The sequence below is a fragment of the Drosophila ficusphila genome, unplaced genomic scaffold, assembly GCF_018152265.1.
Source record: "Drosophila ficusphila isolate 14025-0441.05 unplaced genomic scaffold, ASM1815226v1 contig_197, whole genome shotgun sequence".
In the NCBI taxonomy this organism is placed as follows: domain Eukaryota; kingdom Metazoa; phylum Arthropoda; class Insecta; order Diptera; family Drosophilidae; genus Drosophila; species Drosophila ficusphila.
Genome location: NW_025064091.1, coordinates 3,174,511 through 3,191,782, shown reverse-complemented (window position 1 = coordinate 3,191,782; position 17,272 = coordinate 3,174,511). Strand labels below are relative to the sequence as shown.

Sequence of the window (17,272 nt, the reverse complement as noted above, 5' to 3'; positions counted from 1 at the left end):
CATCATCGAAAGGCGGCGCAGCTGCAAGTGAGGCCGCCAAATGCCAAATGCAAACAGTAAAGAAAAATCCAGCAGACAAAAAAAAAAAAAAAAGAAAAACCACTCAAAGGCAAAATCAAAGCAAAGCGAAGGGGCAAATCAGTAAAAGTTAGAAATGAAAACTGTTCTCACTTTAACCAAATCAGTAACCTAATAAAAATTATTTTAACTGAATACAACCCGGCAAGAGAATTATAAACTTGTTCAGCCAATCATGAATTATAATCATGATAATACGAATGTGAATTGGCTTAATTTTTAAGCAAATTAATCAGCGATGATAAAACTGAAAACAAGTGGGCAAAATAAATTAAATTTGTACATTAAATGCAATTTCGTTTCTTGTTAAATGGGCTTAAATGTGTCTAAATTACATTTTATGTTGAATGGGCTTAAATGCGTCAAAATTGTGTCCTTGATTAATGTCTTCTAAATGTATTTTATTAGTTGAAATTTATAATAAATATTTAAAGGGTAATTTAAATATATAAATTAAATTTAATTGGAATTCCTTACATTTAAAGAAGAGTTTTCACATTCATTCCTAATATGTCTCATATTCTACAGAGTTTTATTTGAGACCACAAAGGGTTCAACTTCTTGCCAATTGGATTTTAATTTTCCAGTGCAAAATCTTCTTTTTGGTCAGTGCAAATTTTCGGGCATCGAAACCCACAATGGAGATAATGAAAGACAGTCAGCCAGCAAATGCATTCATTGTTCACCTTGTGCAAGGGTCTAAGTTACAACAACAACTATGTACAACTTGACCAGAATCCCATGACGTGGCCCATATAAATAGGCAATAGTTTTTGCCATCGCCACCGCAGGAGCCACACCAATGGTGGCAAAGCGGGTTGAGGGGAGGTAAAAGGGGAAAAGGGGAAAGGGAGAGGGCTTTCCAAGAGGGGTTTCTGGTTAGAATGCCAGCGGGGTTGGTCACAGTGAGCCCTCGGTTGACACAACCGCATTTCCCATGGCTGGACGGCCGAAAAGAACACAGAATGAAGTTTTTCAGTTTTCAGTTCGTTCGTGTATTTATGACATTTTGTAATGGAAAACCGCAAGCGTACTCTAATTAGCAAATACATGACATTCACCCATACACACACACACTCACTCACACACACACAGACACTTATGCAAGTGAACGTGCAGAGCATCTTTATTTGATATTACGCATACGCAACGGTGACACTGTTTTCGTGGGACTCAGTTACCTTGTCAATGGTTCGCCTGGCAAAAACCAAGTCGCTTTAATGAGCACATAAGAGTAGACAAAAGGACACGGACATGCACTGAAAGAAAATCAGACTCAGGTTCAGAAAATATATATTTATTTTATAAAAATTAATCGATAACACCTGTTTAAATTTATATAAAATATGGGAATAAATATGGAAATTTCTGATAATTAACCAAACAACTTAAGACAGTTTTAATATTTTTCAACTGTATATAAGTAATACCTGTCCCTTCTTTTGGGGAATCGAAGGTTCTGAGGCTCGGGTTTCGAAACTGAAAACTGAAAATCTTCAATGGGCAACCGCAACAAAGGGTAATTAGGAGCGAAAACTGGCAGGACGGCGTGACACGTCACATTAAATTGATTAGCAATGCGAACATGTGTGTCACATTAGATTCTGTGGGCCATGAGTTGGAGACTCATCGAGCAGGGGATGCCAATTACACAACCATATATAATTAATTTTGTATTTCAGCAAAGCCTCGCTCATCCCTTAACCGAAAATGAAAAAAAAAATATATATATGTATATATTGCATACACCCCCTCGGCGGCACTCAACAAATTAACCTTTAATGAGCCGCAGAGGAAACATTTTTGTGGGTTGTGCACTTTTTAGTTGATTTATTCCCAGCTCCTTCGCCTAAGCCATGTACATCCGCAAATGAGGGGGAAGGCGAGGAAGCGAGGGGGCGTGGCAGATTGCAGCCAATTAACGCTGCTGCAATTAATTTTAAATGCAACGCATCAAAAATAATTGCTCAAAACTGAATTAATTAAAAAAATACAAATACTGCCAGCGCGAGTTAAGCTTAGGGAAACACAACACAGCGTCAAATGGAAAAGTGTCAACGGGGATTGATCGAAGGGGATGTACCCTTTAAAAAAAACGTATGGATAGAAATATTATATATTTGTAAGGAATTTCACCTTTGTATTAATTGTTGTTTAGAGATGTAAGCGATTATGCTTAGGTAAATAAAACCACATAATAAATTATTCAATATAAGAATTATCTTAACTTTAAGATAAAAACTTGTAGTTTACAATTTGTGGTAGGTGTGATTATAAAACAAACTATTTCCTTTCAAAAGTGCTTTGGAATAATTTCTCCTTTAAGCTTAGTAAATACTAATTTTTCCCCTGCAAAGGTGCAAAAATAAAGATCGGTCGTAGGAGTGCCATAAATCGTGGGCAGCCAACGGGAGTCTTAGCCGCAAATACCTTTTTCTCCTTGCCGAGATCAAGCCAAATGGCGAGTGGAGATGGCCAAGAGCGAGGAGCGGAGAAGCGGAGGACTTTCAGGAGCAGAAGGACTTCAGGGGGAGCTACAAAGTATGGCGAACGGAGGCGCCATATTGTTAACAATTCTGTGTGCATACTAAAATGGCAGAATCCCCCTTTCCCCCTTCCCCCCCCCACCCCCGGCGAATGCCGCAAAAGCCCAACTAGTTCTCCCCCGACGTCGTTGTGTTTAATTTCTTTTTGCCGCTCTGCCACTGCAACTGCCACTGCCGCTGAAGAAGAAGAAGAAGAAGGAGGAGGAGAAGAAGAAGAAGCAAAAGCAAAAGCTGCTACCGCCGCTGCCTTTGCGCGCGGCATGCAAATGAAATGTCATAAAAATTGCAACTCGGCAGCGGCTGCAGCAGCGGCGTCAATGTTGCAGCTGCCACTGTTGCAGCACAGGAAAAAATTACGAAATTATAAAGATAAAAGCGTAAAACGTATTTGCACTCTACTTTAGTTTAAGAGAATCATATAGCTATTAAAGTAACTAAACGAACAAAAACAAGAGGTAAATCTAATCACTTTAATTGTTTTGAAACACCAAAGACAATCCATCCGTTGTTGTTTTAAATATTTTGTAAACAACGATCACTTAAGGATTCTTTTTAAAAAGTGTACACAATACAAATTCTACAAAATGTAGCTATTCAACAAATTAACAAAAAAAATTATATTAAATTGTAATTGTAGTATTTTTAGTTGTGAGCATGACAATTTACCAAATGGCATTGAAAACTAACTTAGATTTAAATTGAAACCCATCAAATTTAAAGTTTTAAGCCAAGTTGAAGTTTTTGTGGATTGCCTTTGTTCACCTCTATTGTTACTATTGGAAAAAAAAACCAGTACAAAATTTAAAAGCCGACAAAAAGATGTTCATGAAAAGTGCTGCAATTAATTCATAACCCAGACAAAAGGATTGTTTTCAGTGTGATGTGGCCATTGGTGTTGCCACCGCTGCCGTTGCCGTCAACCGCAGCAATGAAGCAGCGACGGAGTGTGCATATTTTTCCAGCGTTTTTTTTCCTTTTTTTAATTTTAGAAAAACGCAGAAAATTTTTTTTATGCTTTCGCTGCTGCTTCTTCTTCTGCTTTGCAGGCTGCTGCTGCTGCTGCTGCTTCTTCCTATTCGTTCTGTGGCAATGTTGCACAGATGAAAGCGGGAATAGGAAAGTGCACAGAGGCCCACACACACACAAACACACACATGTCCTGAGGGGGAGGGGCAAAAGGGGGGAGGGAGGTAAGGCCAACGACAGTTTAGAAAATGTGCAAAAGTATTAAATTTCAGACGCCAGGCCACAACAGCGGAACAAAATGGGAAAGGATCTAGGATTCGCCGAGGGAGTGGGAAGCGGGAGAAGATTTGAGATTCGAGATGAAAGGGCGCCGTGTTGCGGTTACGAATTCCCGTTAGGATCGCGCACACACACACACACACACACACATAGAAGTGCAGCTGGCAAAAGGACAAACGGATAGCGCTACTTGAGACATTTCCCAAAACGGGAGCGTAAAACGAGACGCTTCCCCGGAATTAATTACTGGCCTCCGTTAACACTCAATCCAAACTGATTGAAAGCGTAATCGCGAAGCGTTAAAGTTTAATCACAACGGCTGTCGATTCATCTTGAAGGTTCACTCAACCAGAAGATGTCTGCTGCAATGGGCTTTAAAGTTAAGTAGTTTTCATTACTTTTAAACTAAAATCCGAAATACTTCGTAAGTTTGTTTAAGAACCTTTCAAATCAGAAATAGAAGACAATTTTTAAATTGTAGAAATATAAAACTATTTCCAAGCTAACAAAAGTTTGTCAATTTTCATAGAAACCTTTTTGTTCTCGAAAAAATGATGTCATCCATTTTGACCACTTTTTGATACATTTTGTAAATCCATGTTTTCCAAATTTTAAATGGGTCAGTGCGGCATTGGTACAGCGTCTATAAAATATCTATAAAAAAAATATTTTTGGCAAAAAAAACTAAAACAAAACGTAGATTAAACGACAAGCTCTATTCTAGCCCGTTCTTTCATTTTCGCAATTAACGGTCTGTTATTCTTGGAATATTACTCCTTTTCCATTTATCTCTGTCTCTCCTTGTCTCCGTTTCTCCTGCCAAATCCTCCATTATCCCGTTGCCCGTTTTCCCATTCGTAACTTTCGCAGCAGTTTTTCCATTTCGTTCGGTTGCCTTTCCGAAAATTCGTGTTACATTTGCAACAGTTGAGAGGGAAATGGAAATGGAAGAGGAGATGTCAAAGAAGAAGACGTACTACCAGCTTTCCCTGCCGAAACCCCAAACTTTTTCCCGGTTTTTCCCTTTCCCCATTTCCACATTCGAGTGTGTGTGTGTGTGTGTGTGTGTACGCATGCACTCAATGCACTTGATGATGATGTTGGCCCGACTTCCACCGCCATTCTATTCTCGGTTGTGACTGCCCCGACTGATGTTGACCACAAGCACCGCACACCGACAGAGCCACCCTGGAATAAGCCACCCTAGAGTGAGCCACCCTAGAGTGAGCCACCCTAGAGGGAGGACACCCTAAACTCACTGCCACCCGATTCGAACAATGTGCCAAGTGCGTGCAAAGTTTTTCCACATTGGGCAACTTTTCCTTCCCTTCGCTGGAAATCGGTCTCATATGGTGGCCTGTCCAAGGAACGCGTCTCCAACTGAGATTTAGTCCACGCAGAGGTGGAACCACAGATTTTTTGGCAGGGAAAATTGTTTTTACTTTACTGATATTCCACAGAATAGCAGAAATAGTAATTAATTTATCACACTTCATTGGGTTTGCATATTATTAAATCCTTCATCAGTTTTGCCTTTCCTAAACTTTATATCTTTCCGAATTGTATTAGTTTAGTTTCTTATTAATACAAGAAATGGTTTAGTACAAGTTTTAAACCCAAAACCATTATTTTAGATTAATAAACAAAAGCTTTATTCATTTTTAAAGTAATTGTTTTTATGCCAAATAATGTAGGTGTGGTTTCTGTTAGTTTTTCAAATACATATTTTTATTAAAACCCTTGATTGAAGGAAGAGCAAAGTAATCGAATTCCCTATTTCGGTCTTTAAAAATCCCCTTGAAGAACCGCCTCTGCTCGGAAACTCCCACGAAATTTCTGGCAGAGAGAGCTGATCAAAATTATTTGAAGCTTTTGCAATTTTTGTAATTAAGCGAACAAAGCCAAACATTTGCTCAGGCATTTTCCCCATTGTCTACACGATGGGTCATTGGAGTGGTGGGAAAAGAGGGGGGATAGAGAGGGGGGTAGTGGTATTATTCGGGGGAAGAAGAGGAGAAGGGGGGGGCTTTGCTCTGATGGAAGGTGGGCGGACTTTTGTGGGCGGCTCTCGAGTGTGGAATCTGCTGCAAGTGGCAGCTGAAAGTGCCAGTTTTATTGTTGTTACTGTTGCTCTAACTGCTGCACTTTTCCCCCCTTTTTCTTCCTATTGCTGTTGTTGTTATGTTAGTTGGTATTGTTGTTATTGTTGTTGTTGCTAGTGTAAAGTTGCTGGACAACTGAAAAACTGCAGCATGCAAATCGAAAAATAATTACAATTGCGCAAAGTTTTAAAACGAGCAGACAACTGAGGCTGGTCAAAAGTGCTGGAAAATGTGGGGAGTTCACTAAAGGATGAATTATCCTTGGGCTGGCCAAAAAAATGAAAGAGGGCGAGGGGAAAAGTCCCTGATTTCTTTCCGTTTCCTGGGCGGCGAGCCCAGTGGGCGTGGCAGATCGGATGGGCGGACGATGTCAGTGCGAATTGAAGATAAACCACATGTGGGAATGGTGCATAGTGGTGATGAAAGGCCTTCTTAAACACTCCCAAAAATGTTTTCAAGGCAAATGGGATTACTTCTACTTACAGAAATTAAAGAAACCTCTTTTTTAAATATTTCTATGCCACTTTAAATACATCATTGAATATGAAAAGGCGATTTAAACTGATATTTTATCAGCGTAAGTGCTGTCATATTCTGGCCTTTTAAAAATTTCTTAATTAACTCACTTTCGGTGAACTCAGCAACAAACAATTCTTTTCACACAGAGCCAATGTATTTTATTTTATTTTCCCAGTGCTTGGACCTGCAGATGAAAATGGGGGGGGAAATGGGGAAAATGAGAAAACGGGGGTCTGCAGAAGTGCATGTGTGCTTTGACAGAACATTTAGATTTTAGATGGCTTCGGACGGAGAATAGGAGTACGAATGCGCTCCTCAAAATGCATTAGACACACATTTGCCAGGCCAGGATCCATTCCCAAACACACGGAGACACTTACCAATGCCCAACGATAATGCGTTTGTCCCCCGAATTTCCCTTCGAAATCCCCTCACCCCTCCCCTCCCCCTTCTCCACAAAATGCCATTCAACTGGCTGGAAAACTTTGAAAACTCATTCAGTGTCATGTAGATTTTTCGTATTTTTGCGTTTGCTCTGACAAAAAATAATTGTTGGCTAACTTTTTGCCAAGCTCATAAAACTGTGCCCCCGCCCGCCATTCCCCTCCCAGCCCACTTCCCTTCTCCCTTTTCCTGAGCCATCATCCTTGGGCCAGGAGGCAGTTATCCTGGGTTGGTGGCATTTTAAAACTATTGTTCATTTCAAGCATCAAGAAACTTGCCAAATTGTTGTTGAAGCGCTGTCGAAACTTTTTAATTTTGACGCCTTGGCAGGTGGTGTTTTGGTCCCCCTCCCCCGCCACCTTTTCCCCCCCAAAAAAAGTGGGCGTGGTCAGCGTTTTGAATGGGAAATTTAGCTAAAGATACCTCAGGTTTTTACCTAACCATCTAGCGTGCAGGGATTATAATGTATTTTATTAAATGAAATTGTCCGAATTTCGTTTCAAGAAAATATTTCAATTACATATGGCGAACATTGTATTGTTTTATTAAAATTATATTTTTACTTATAAACTTTACTAAAAAAATTCGAGACCAAAATTAGTTAGTAAATATTTCAAATCATAAATAATATGTAAAATTACCTATAGAAGAATCAAAATAATTTATTAAAAATCGACAGAACATCGATACAACTGATGAATGCGACTCTGCAAGTTTGCCATTCGGATCATCAGTAATCGAAGTTAACTATCGACTGATGTCGGCGACATTGATACTACTGGTCAACCGGCCACTAATCTCATTTGAAAATCCCATTTCGTGCTCAACGGACATTGCTCATACGCACCATTAACAAAAATACAAAAGGGGAAGAGGGGAGAGGGGAAAGGGGAAGGGGGAGTCGGTGGCAGGGACTTTGATTCAATTAACTTTGTTTATCGCGCATAATGCATGGATTATCAATATCAATTGACATCAATTTCGGTCGCTGTGGAAACCAATAGCATTAACAACGGCCAAAGGACGAGGAAAATGTTTGGACAGCATTTTGTTCGCAGAAGTTTTCCTTTTTTGCTGCCGCCAGCGGCGGCATTTCAATTAAAACCTCCCCATCTAATTGAATTGAACGAAAATTGAATTGATCGCCGCACTCTGTGTTCGTGTGAGTTTGCGGCTGTGAATGTATATGTATGTGTTTGTATGTGTATGTGTATGTGTGTGTCACTTAAAGTTGACCCTGTGACCCATTAAATTCCGCCCACTCGACGCTCAAAAAGCGGAAACACAAACCAAAGTAATTTTAATTTTAGCTTGAGTTGAGGATGAAGTTGATTTGGGGATGACAGAGCAGAACGGTGGGGTTGATATGGGTGGCATTGCCTTTTATATAGCTTTAATTGCCAACAAACGAACGCGCACACACACACACACATACACTCACAAGCACACAGGGAAGCACACACCCACGGTCACACACAGATAATTAAAAAGTTTTTCGCCGCGCGCAGAATGGAAAAATCTTCGCATATTCTCATCTTCAATATCCAGCGTTTCACTCTTTTCCCATCTTCAGGATAAACGCAAAAGGACGAAAAGGAGCTGGCGGAGCTACAACTTGCCACAATTTACTCATTATTATATGGATGTTGTTGCTGTTGCCTGTTTCTGTTGCTTGCTGTTGTTTTTCATAATAATTCTTGCACTTTTGGGATGTCTACTTTTAGTTTATTTGAGGAGGGTAATTAGGCACCGAAAGTACAATGATAAACCTGATTTGTATATTGGTTTTAAATCAGTAAGCCGGGAATAGGGTTTCTGATTTAATTGTTCACCTAACAATTCGATTTGGAAATAGGCGATAGCCATATCTGAATATGTTGAACAATTTTTATATATTATTAAATTGTTTTTATCGTTCAACAAAAGCGAAAGGAAACCTTTTAAAATATTTATACCATCATTTTTGTTTATATAATATAATAAAGTTTTAAACAGCGGATCTGAAAACTATATCTTAGTATGGTTATGTGAATAATATATGCGAGCACACTTTGTAATAAAAAAAAAAAAACGTCTTTTTGGTCAAATGTATCTGTTTTGGGGTAACAGTGCCACAAAACCATAGACCTTAATAAAAACATATAGTGTATTTTATAAATCCTTATAAAGGGTATCTCTGTGTTGATAAACCCCAAATAAAAACGAGTCGAAATGGTGGCTTTTACATTTATGCTGTGCTTTTTATTGCCGCCGCATAAACTGAAGACGTCGACGTCAAAGAAAAGACGACTGAAGATGAGCGAGCAGAAGTCATTCCGCCAAGGTTCACATAATCAAAGCAGCGCTCTCGCTCGCACCATCCCCCAGCCCCCTCTCGCTCGCACCCACTCGCACCCATTTTGAGGGCGACGCTGGCAGAATGTAATTTGTTATATGGTTTTGTAACCGTTAGTTTTCATGTATATAGAAGGGGATATATCCTACGCCCGCATGTTTACAGAGACACAGAGAAACACACACACAGATACAAATACAAGTACAAAGATACACACACACACATAGAGAGAGGGGGAAAGGCGTGCATTATGTGCAGGATAAATTTATGCAGCACTCGTCATGCCTTATTATTGTTAAAGATCCCTGATGCACTTGCTGATGGCATTCCCCCGAATAAGTTTTAATTAAAATCAAAATCTGTCGGCATTTCCGCCCAACTAATTTCCATGAAATCTCGAGACAGTTGGCACCTTGGCATTTCCATTCGGCATTATTATAACACCTCTCCGACGATGATAATGCAGGACCAATTCATTGTCCTTCTATCAACTGGATTCACAAGCATCTAATTACATGAATGCTATGGCACTTCTTCAAGTTTGCACGAATTAATTCGGTAGATTAACATTCAAACAGGACTTTGATGTGATTTGGAATTCAATCAGTTTGCTTTTCTTCGCTGGAGATTCTAAGGGTAAGAAAATTAAAGCAAATTGCTCGAAAGAGTTAGGTAACTATTTTTAGTGAATGGATAGTTTTTATAAATATTTAAATATCTCTGTTTAAATAGTTATTTATTTCCTTAAACTCTAGCTGACGTTGGTTTGCTTTAATAAGTTTAAATTCAAGTCAATATGCAACTATTCCATAAGTCAACACTTTAAATGAATATTTTTTAATAACTATAAAAATATCACTGTTGATTTCAAATTCAAATTAAAATCCAAGCCTCTTATAAGCTGCGTAGCTGAATGGCATTCTGGAATAACTTGCACCCTGGCACTCTCAATGGGCATTGCAACACCTTCCCAGGATGCCAGCGATGAGGATAAGACTCTTCAGGCTGCAGGCTCCTGTACTTTGCTCCTTCTTTGCACTCACGTCCCAGTGTTTTCGGCTCAGGCATTTTATTGCCTTCATATTTCCATGTCCTGATCCTAGACGCTGTCATAAATTGCACAAGCCTCGCACAAATGAACCGTTCGCCAGGACGAAGGACCAAGGAAAGGGGCGAAGAAGGAAGAAGGAAGAAGAAAGGGAAGGAGGAGCAGCAGGCCAAGATGGATACACACCGATGCGCATACATAATTTGAATAACTCACAAAACTGCACATTTATCGCATAATGCTCTCGTACATCAGCCTGCACAGAACAATCGCAGGACCCTGCCAACCCTATTTTATTTATAGAGCAGAGCCTCACTATTTCCATGTCCTTTACAACCTAACGAACTTGGGTTCCAGTAATGCTTTAAATAAAATAAGTTACGTACTAATTGCTGACTAAAGAAAGTGAAGTTGTAATGTTTCTTAAAAACCCTTTAATATGTAACTTTTTGTTGGAATTTAATCCAAAGGATGTTTGTTTTTAAGGCGATAAAAGACATTTGTTAAGGTTTGTGGTCTAGCTACATTTGAAAAATGCAGTTGACACTTGTCATTTTCAGTAATACATTTCAGCCACATTTTGTAGTAATTGGAATAATTAGCCAAACTTCATATTCACAGAGAGTCCACAGGGAGTCCTGTGAATACAAATATATACTTGTGACCAAAACAATGAGGTTTTCCAAAGGAATCCTTGTCATTTTCAGGTGATCAAGTAGTTGGTAGGCAGGGATTTCAGTTTGCAATGTTTAAGTTTTCCTTTTCTTTAACTTGGAAAATGTTTTGATTTCCCAGTTCCTAAAGTTTGCTTCTATTCAGGTTCTCTGTTTAAAAGTACAACCTTTCGCAGGACTCTAGATACAGTGGCAGTGGTGTCCTTTTGCGACCAGGAATGTCCAGCTTTTCCAGCTTTAACAACCTCCTTGAGTTCGTCCTTCTTGGCTCCTTCCTGCTGTGGCTGTTCAGCCTAGTTTATACCCCCACAACAGAGCACAGAACTCATGACAAAATCATTACAACCATTTCGTGTAGTTATCGTTCCATATACATGCATGCATACACATATCCTTCCACCGGCCACGCCCTCTCCTCCCCCCTGGAACGCCCCTTTCATCGTGATGTTGCTCTAGGAAATGGCAAAAGCTGTAAAAAATTTGCATTTTTATAACAACTTAAGTCACCAGACGACTTTACTTTTCCAAGCACTTGAACTGGTTTGCTTCCTATACAAAGTTTTGCATGCGTGTCACTCCCACCCAACGCCCCCTTGCCACGCCCCCTTCTCCTCGGCGACCCCTAAGTATCAGCATATCTAAGCTATAAACACGGAAAGAAATGTAATTGATTTCGGTGTAATTTAGGTTTTCTACAGGCCTTTTTTATGAATTATATATTATATTTCTTGCTAAATATATGATATTTTCGCCTAAGATTATTTTAATTTCTATAAGATATAAGATAAAGGCATCTTAAAAGATGATTTTCCCGTAACTTTCTTCAGTGTACTCTTGTGCGAGTGTGAGTGCATTTATAAAAGCAGTTATATTTATGAACTAGAAAGAGAAAACGATGTTCAACTGAAGAAAAAAGAAAGCAGAACCAAAAAATGGTGTCCATTTTGCAATTTGCCGCCGGCGCGGTGCACACAAGGCAAAATGGTTAAAATATAGAAAGGAGCGGGGTAAAATGGCTTAAAAAGTGGGCTGAAAAGAGGTTGGGCGTGGCAGTGGATAAGTGAGGACATATGTATAGAGTAGCACCGAAAACAAAATAAAGCCAACGAAGACCAGCAAATTTCTGCCCTCAACGGAAATTCGCTTCGTAAAGAATTTCCTGGGAAGGAAATTATAAAACATATAATTGGAGCAACTTGCTTCGAATTATAAACCCTTTTACTCTACGGTAGCAAAAGGCTGATAAACTAAACAAAACTGGCGGTTTATGTTCTATCATAAAAACCAACTTATCACCTACTAAACAGTCAGCTAATTTGAATTACATTTTATTGGGACTCCACAAACATGATGAAGGCATAACTAAAAGTTGGACTGAACAAAGAAAACTAATTAAGAACATATATTCCAAACGAACCATGCATTCTTTATCGGAGAATACAAACACTTTCTCCAAACTTTCTTTTGCTGGAAATTCGTTATTCAGTTTATTAAACTTAAAGACTTTTTATAGAGAGCTCTTTCGAGTATAAGGTTGCGAAACCCGGGGACTCTTTACTTCAGTGGGGTAATTCGTACGAGCTGCACCCACTAAATTGCCATTTTGGCGCCATCAAGTGATTTGTAAGGCGAATTACGTATGCACAAAATGACCAACATGTTGCTCGCAGCTCTTTGCCATAAAAAAATTGGCAAACGAATAGGAAGTGTAGGAGGATAGGAAAATTCGAGGCAGAAGCAGAAGCAGGATGCCATATAGAAATTGCAGCATGCATACTAAAACGCATTTCTCAGATGCACTGAGAGGAAATCTGGGAAAGAACTAGGGATTATTAACAGTTCAATACGCATTTTGATAATAATTTGATAAGTGTCTCTCCATAGTTTGTAAAATGAATAACATCTTTGAAATCAATTTCTAATTAAATTAATATCTGAACAAATTTTGTTAACAGATCCAGGAGGTTCCAGTTTTTGTTTGTGTTTTAATATAGATTTTTTGTTGAGTGCCTGGCTATAACTCCAGTGACCTCTGTCAGCGAAAACTGCTTAAATATGCATGCGAGTGCGTTCGGGCTGGACAAACTCGATATGCATGGAGGAACCCGACGTCTCGGTGAATTATTTAAACAAATGGCGGAGCAGAAGAAACGAAGCTGCGACAGAGATCAAGCGTCGGTTTTTCATCACCGCTCGCCATCTCACGAAACGGACTCACATTTCCAGGAGCACATTGCCAGGACCTCGTCTCGAGGAACCCAGCTCCTCAACTTCCATCTCCGGCTGCCTGTCACCCGTGCTTCAGCTCAACAATGGTAATTTGAGAAGGTCGTGCGACAAATGGCTGGGCGACGAGAATTAGGAGTTGAAACCAGGAAAAGAATAACACGTGGAGCGACTAGTAACACACAAAAAAAAAAAACCTTATTCCTTTGAAGAAAAAAGCTTTGAAAAAAGCTTCATGACAAAATTATTTGGATAGGTTACATGCTAAAATTTAAATATTAAACTGGCGATTTTCATAGGATCCCCTCTGTTTCCTTTGATAAATTATAACTATAATTATTATGGATAAACAAAACCGCAAGATGATCACACAATCTTAATACACAAACAATTAGCTAAATAAAAAAAAGGGTTCTAACGATAATTAATGTTTCCAGTTTTTTAACCAGCCAGTTAATTTACGTTGTATACAAAAAATTATTTAAAATAAATTTATGACTGCCTCCCCTAAGCCATAAATGAAGGTAAGTAAATTCCAGCACATTTCATATTCCACTTACCATAAAAATATCTTGAATTTCTGCATTCACATCGGGTCAGTGTCCAGAAATGAAGGCGTAGGAATTTAGTTGTCCTTGTTGCAGTTGAAAGGACATGGAGATGGGGTTCTGGAACTTATCGCATACATGAGTCCCCATCAAGTTATTTCCATCCTGTCCCCAGGACTGCTGTTGCATATTTCAAGGGGCTTTGCAGATTTCAACCTGGTTGTCATGTCCTTTTAAAACTGGAATACGTTTGCCATCGCCGCCGCTTGGGAAATTTCGTCCACCGTAAAAATATAAGCTTTAGTTGTGAATACGGATAGTTAAATAATTTAGTTACCTCGATCTTGTGCAACATTTTACCCCTACACATTTTTTAATTGACTGCCGCTTACAAAAAACGTTTAGTTGTCTTACAATTACTGCAAATGTGGTCACTGAAGACCACAAATTTCATTTTGGCATACAGAAAGTATTAATCGGGCTTTTTTGAAGGTAAATTTTTTGTTTTTAAAACAGATTTTGAAATAAACATACCTTTTCGACGATAGTCCTACCACATTATCGCTTTGTAGTGGCAGCACTGTCGTGGTGAATTGCACGAGCAGCTGACCGCAGTTCACCACGGGTCACCGAAACTCAACACACTCCATTTTTCTGTTTATTTTGGCTAAGAAAATGGCAAGCGCTGTACGTAAATCCGTGTATTAAAGTCTAATTATAGATCGATTTCCAATTTTAAATTGTACTTTCAGGCCGGATCGAGTGGATCAGGCGGTGGCGCCAGCGGAAATTCCGAGGAGACGCGACGCATTTGGGTGGGCAACCTGGATTCGCGCATCACCGAGTAAGTTGCAGCTGAATTGCAGCGAAAATCGATCGTGCTAATAGTTCACTTTGCATTATCCCCTTATCGGTTTCAACTCCTCAAACTGATGCAAAAATGCGGTGCCATCGAGAAGTTCGACATGCTGTTCCACAAGGGAGGCCCCATGGTTGGCCAATCGAGGGGCTACGCCTTCGTCACCTTTGCGCAGGTGGGTACAATGCAATTTTGGGCCGTTCAGCGGCTGCATTTCGGGATCAGTGCTGAGCAAATATGTACCTTCAGCTAGGTACAATACGTAAACAGATTTTTTGGTACATGTTACTTTGGCGAATAGTTTTAATCCGACTTAAAAAGCCAGATTCCTACACATTCGTTTTTACCTTTCCAAACAATCTTGATCCCTTTCAGAACGAGGGAGCTACAAATGCACTGCTAAAGCTGGATGGAACCAGCGTGGGAAATCGCTCCATAGCCGTGCGATTAGCAAAAAACATCAAATATGTAAGTAACGCAGAAAATTTTCCAACCTGTGATACCCTTCAAGAGAAATTGGCTTAGCTTTTTTACGAAACGTCAAGAAACCTGCCTTCCTCATTGATACCATCTGTGACACACCTTATATAATACTTTCCTCCCTACAGGACGACCTGCAGAAACCCAAGCCACGCCTGGAGATTCCCGCCTTGGGAACCGGCAAACGGGAGGAGAAGATCAGCAAGACGGAGGCCATTCGCGCCATCGAGGCCAAACTGAAGGTGCTGGAGCGGCAGACTGACGACAATCTCGAACTGAACACATCGGGCCGAGGCGAGGCCAACGTGCCTTTCATACAGCGCTACCAGTTCAACAAGGATCGCGACGGAACGCAGCAGCGCTATGGGAAGTCCTCGGCTCCATATCATCGACAGCAGCGACCGAAGAGGCGCTGAGGCCTTCCAAACCCGACATTGCCATCGTCTCACACTCGTAGTCTGTAAAAATCATTAGTACTTAGGGCGCTACCTCAGCAGACGAGCCTTGCAGGTGTAAATTTACAATTAATTTATTAAAGAAAGGAACATTAAGGCGAACGGACTTCTACTTGGGTGCGAACTTGACCTTGCCGCGCATGTGATCGGGCAGCGGAACGGTTCCGGGACACGGCACCTGGCCGGGAATCTCGCAGATGCAGTGCCTGTCGCATCCGTAGCCGAAGTTGGCCGGGTTGTCCTTGCTCTCCTTCAGACGTGCCTCCGCATCCAGTTGCTCTCTGGTAGTTTTAAATGGGAAATTGTTTAATATGTAGTTATTTTATCACAGATTGCAAATGGAGTCTTGGATGAAGACTCTTTTCCAAATGAGTGTTGCGGTTCAGACTTGATTGATGAAATGAAACGTATCGTTGTGTGTTGCGATAAATGAAACCTCATCGAATAATGCAGTTGGGATCCCAGTTCAAACTAAAAGAAAATCCTGCCGCAACTTCCCAGCTAATTACTTTCCCTCAAATGATGAGAAGATAAACCAATATAAACCTGCCACCACAATAAGAACATCACAATTCCTAGCTAAAATCATAGTTTTTTCATAAGCTTACAGAACGTCCTAAGAAATTAAACACCAGAAAGAGCGAATAAAAAAACAAAGGAATTACTAAGCCCAACAATTTGTCTATTAAGAGTTTTCCTAGAATAAAATGATGAGTTTATGAACCTGATCTGACAGCGCTAGACAACGCTTTCCCTAGAGTAGTACAAAATCTCTATACTATCCTGTAAATTATAATATAAAATCAAGAAACCCTAATTTGAAAGTAGAAAACCACTAAACATCAACATCTCTACAACTTTTAAGCCAAGAAAAGGTACAATACAGATAAGACCAATTAAAATCTGATAATGAGAACCTAAGTTTAAATAATCCGTAATATGATAGCAGTTTCTGAGAACTTTCTCATGATAGAATGTGTATGATCTTTTGATAGAGACTTACCTGGTCTTTCCCACCACCTGAACGAGGTGTTCGATGATCTCGTCGCGATTCCTGCTGTCCACATCGATGAGCATGTCCCTGCCGTCATCAAAGTAGCAGCGAACGAAAGGCGATGGCGTCATGTTCTTCAAAGTGAGCACCTGCACTTCGGGATTCTTAAATTGGATCTGCGGAATGTTCCAGAACACAAAGTCTCTATTGGGAATCAAAGTTTAATACGGTTAATACGGTAATACGCTAAGTCCCGTAATTTGGAAGCTCACCTCGCGCCCGCGTGATGATCGCCGTATGTGTTGTAGTTGACGCTGAAAATGCGCACTTTGTCCTTGAGCACCAATTTCCCCGCATTCAGATACTTCAAGGTGCGACGAATCGGCTCACGTCCCTTCATGAAAGGCATGGTGCTGTTTTAATTCAAATAAGGCTGCCGAAAGCAAAATTAAACTCGGATAAAAGCCGCTGCTTGTGTAATGTGCACAGCTGATCGGGGGCAGTGTGACCAGTCGCTGGGGAACGAGCTATCGATAAGAAGTTAGTGAGTTTCCACTAAGTATTAAGCACCAACATTTTAATTACACTGTAAATATAAACAAGCACTGACATACAAGTAAAGCATAAAATAAAACAACTTGGTTGGTTATGGTTATGTTAGGCACATAAACATATTTTTTTCCAGATTGAATTAGCGTTAAACTATCGATAAACCGATT

The 17,272-nt window shown here is 40.0% G+C and overlaps 2 protein-coding genes across 3 annotated transcripts; one reads left to right on the top strand and one right to left on the bottom strand.

Annotated features, from left to right (window-relative positions):
• The first annotated feature begins 14,359 nt into the window (after positions 1-14,359).
• Positions 14,360-15,655, top strand: LOC108097783 (probable RNA-binding protein 18). Of its 2 annotated transcripts, XM_017200313.1 has the most exons (5): positions 14,360-14,452; positions 14,518-14,609; positions 14,679-14,799; positions 15,000-15,092; positions 15,233-15,655. In XM_017200313.1, exons 1-5 carry the CDS (start codon positions 14,441-14,443, stop codon positions 15,518-15,520), a joined length of 606 nt encoding a protein of 201 aa, XP_017055802.1. In that variant the 5' UTR covers positions 14,360-14,440; the 3' UTR covers positions 15,521-15,655. The 2 variants fall into 2 exon arrangements, with proteins under 2 accessions (XP_017055802.1, XP_017055803.1); XM_017200314.1 differs by lacking the exon at positions 14,360-14,452 and having other exon boundaries at positions 14,725-14,799.
• On the bottom strand, positions 15,618-17,067 carry LOC108097784 (probable 28S ribosomal protein S25, mitochondrial). Its single transcript, XM_017200315.2, has 3 exons — positions 16,826-17,067; positions 16,563-16,757; positions 15,618-15,840 (listed from the first exon to the last, which is right to left on the bottom strand). The coding sequence occupies exons 1-3, from the start codon at positions 16,960-16,962 to the stop codon at positions 15,669-15,671; spliced, it is 504 nt and encodes a 167-aa protein (XP_017055804.1). The 5' UTR covers positions 16,963-17,067; the 3' UTR covers positions 15,618-15,668.
• Between the last annotated feature and the right edge of the window lie 205 nt (positions 17,068-17,272).